General features: G+C 49.8%; 1 protein-coding gene across 2 annotated transcripts in view; it reads right to left on the bottom strand.

The window, feature by feature from the left end:
- Window positions 1-1,481, bottom strand: part of LOC134461096 (A-kinase anchor protein 12-like) — a 37,060-nt gene extending 35,579 nt beyond the window's left edge. For both annotated transcript variants that reach the window (XM_063213859.1, XM_063213860.1), the window contains exon 1: window positions 1,091-1,481. In XM_063213859.1, the coding sequence (XP_063069929.1) occupies window positions 1,091-1,192 (102 nt within the window). In that variant the 5' untranslated portion in view covers window positions 1,193-1,481. The remainder of the gene's footprint in view (window positions 1-1,090) is intronic.
- Window positions 1,482-2,269: the final 788 nt, after the last annotated feature.

The following is a 2,269-nucleotide window of genomic DNA, read 5'->3' as shown; positions in this document are numbered from 1 at the left end:
GGTCTACTTCAGAATAAGAGACTTCAACAGACATTACACTTAACCAATAGGGGTATTATTCATAATAGTATTAATAATATTATTAATAGGTTATTATTATTATTAGGCATATTCTTCTTCTTCTTCTTCTTCTTCTTCTTCTTCTTCTTATTATTATTATTATTACATAGGCCTATAAGAGGCTTCAGCAGGGATGTTACCCCTACTTTAGCCTCCTAGCCTGTAGGCCTATGACGTTTTATTTGTTTAGCCTATTCTATTTTTTATTATTTTCAAAGACACTTCCTCAGAGGATCCAAACTCTCTCATCTGCAGACAGCCTAGGCCTCCTCTAGGCTACGCAGAGGAAGTTAGGTCAACGAAAACTTGGTAAACACCACCACTACCTTCATCACCACCATCATCACCATCACCATCATCATCATCACAACCATCATCAGAAAGCCAAAAATAATATTAGCCTACCATGGTAGGCTAATACAACTCTACCTTCAACGTCACGCCTGACAGTGTGCAAAACATCCCTTTTATTTGAGTGTTGCTTTATGACGAATACCAAACCGTGATAACTTTATTCACGTGAATTAAATGTGACAAACAAGTCAAGAGGATAGTTCGCTCGCCGCAGCGCTGGGACTGCGCTGGGTCTCTGCAGATGCCCGCCGCGCGACTGGAGACCTAGTGGCTAGTCAGCAGAAAGACGCACGGCCAATAACAATACGAGAGGCTACGTTTTGAAGGTCTAAATATGTCAGAGGAACCGCCACGACAAGCCGAAACGAGTCCCGCGCTTTCCTGTTGTGATGATTCTATGCGAGGAGCGCTCGAGAGTAAACATTCCTCAGACGAGGATCAGGTGTCGCGAGCAGAGTGCTGAATCTCTTCATGCCCGAGAGAAAACTCTGGCTGGTCCCATCCCGCCGACAACTACGCAGCTATTTGCTGCATCACGGGCACGAGAGAGAGAGCGAGCGAGCGCGTTGTTTGTTTGTTTGTGTGATCGTCTGTGGCATTTAATCTGCCCGTAGCCTCTCTGTGTTTATCTCCGGCGTGGGTGTGCGTCGTCAGTCAGTGTGTCTGCTGGACTTACCCCGTCTAGAATGTCGCTGGCCTCCTGCTGGAGGTCCTGCGCGAGCTGGCCCGGGCTGCTGGCTGTAGCGTCGCGCGCCGCGGCCGATGCTGTGGCTCCCATCTCGAGATCTAATCCTCCTCGCCCGTACCGCGCTAGTTCGTGAGAGAAATAGAACGCGCTGGCCAAAGTTGTGGAGAGCAGTCGTCGGCTTGCTGCGGCAAAACCCAAACTCAGCACACTCTCATACCCCTCACACACAGTCTCAGTCTCTCTCTCTCTCTCTCTCTCTCTCTCTCTCTCTCTCTCTCTCTCTCTCTCTCTCTCTCTGTCTCTTCCCAGCTGTATAAAGCGGAGGCACCAAGCGCTCTCCTCTCTTAACTTCTCTGCCTCTTTTCGTTGCTCTCCTCTCTTCTCGTCTCTTGTCCGTTCTGAGGAGATAAGTTTGTCTTGCAGCCCAGAGCCCACTCTCTTCTTGGACCCTCCTCCTCCTCCTCTCTCTCTCTCTCTCTCTCTCTCTTTCACGCACGCACGCACGGACGCATGCACACAAACACACACACACACACACACACACACACACACACACACACACACACACACACACACACACACACACACACACACACACAAAACTGCCCTCTCAACTACACACACATACCTGTCTTCTCTTAGGGTCTCTACATAATCAATCGGGAACTCTCTCCACCTCTCCTCTCCTGTCCTCTCCTCTCCTGTCCTCTCTTCCCTTCTCCTATCCTCTCCTCTCCTCTTATCACTTCTACCCCCCCCCCTTTCTCCACTCTGCTCCTCTCTTGTCCTCTGCTCTCTTCTTCTCCCCTCTCCAGTCCTCTCCTGTCCTCTCCACCGCCTCTTCCTCCTCTCCCCTGTCCTCTCCTCTCTTCCTCTCCCCTCGTCCTCTCTCCTCTCCTCACCTATCCCCTCCTCTCTTCTTCTCTCCTCTCTCCTGTCCTCTCCTCTTTTCTCTACCCCCTCACTCCGTTAGCATATTTCATGTTACTCAGCTGATGCTTTTTATCCAAAGTATGTTAGTTATTTTGGTAGGCTACCAGGGTATTGGTGCACACACACACACACACACACACACACACACACACACACACACACACACACACACACTGGCTGAGAGAGAGAGAGTCTGTTTGGGGGGGGGGTCATCACCAAGAACAACTTTCCCTC

This window comes from Engraulis encrasicolus, chromosome 13, assembly GCF_034702125.1.
Source record: "Engraulis encrasicolus isolate BLACKSEA-1 chromosome 13, IST_EnEncr_1.0, whole genome shotgun sequence".
Taxonomy (NCBI): domain Eukaryota; kingdom Metazoa; phylum Chordata; class Actinopteri; order Clupeiformes; family Engraulidae; genus Engraulis; species Engraulis encrasicolus.
This window is presented reverse-complemented; position numbering and strand designations above follow the sequence as displayed.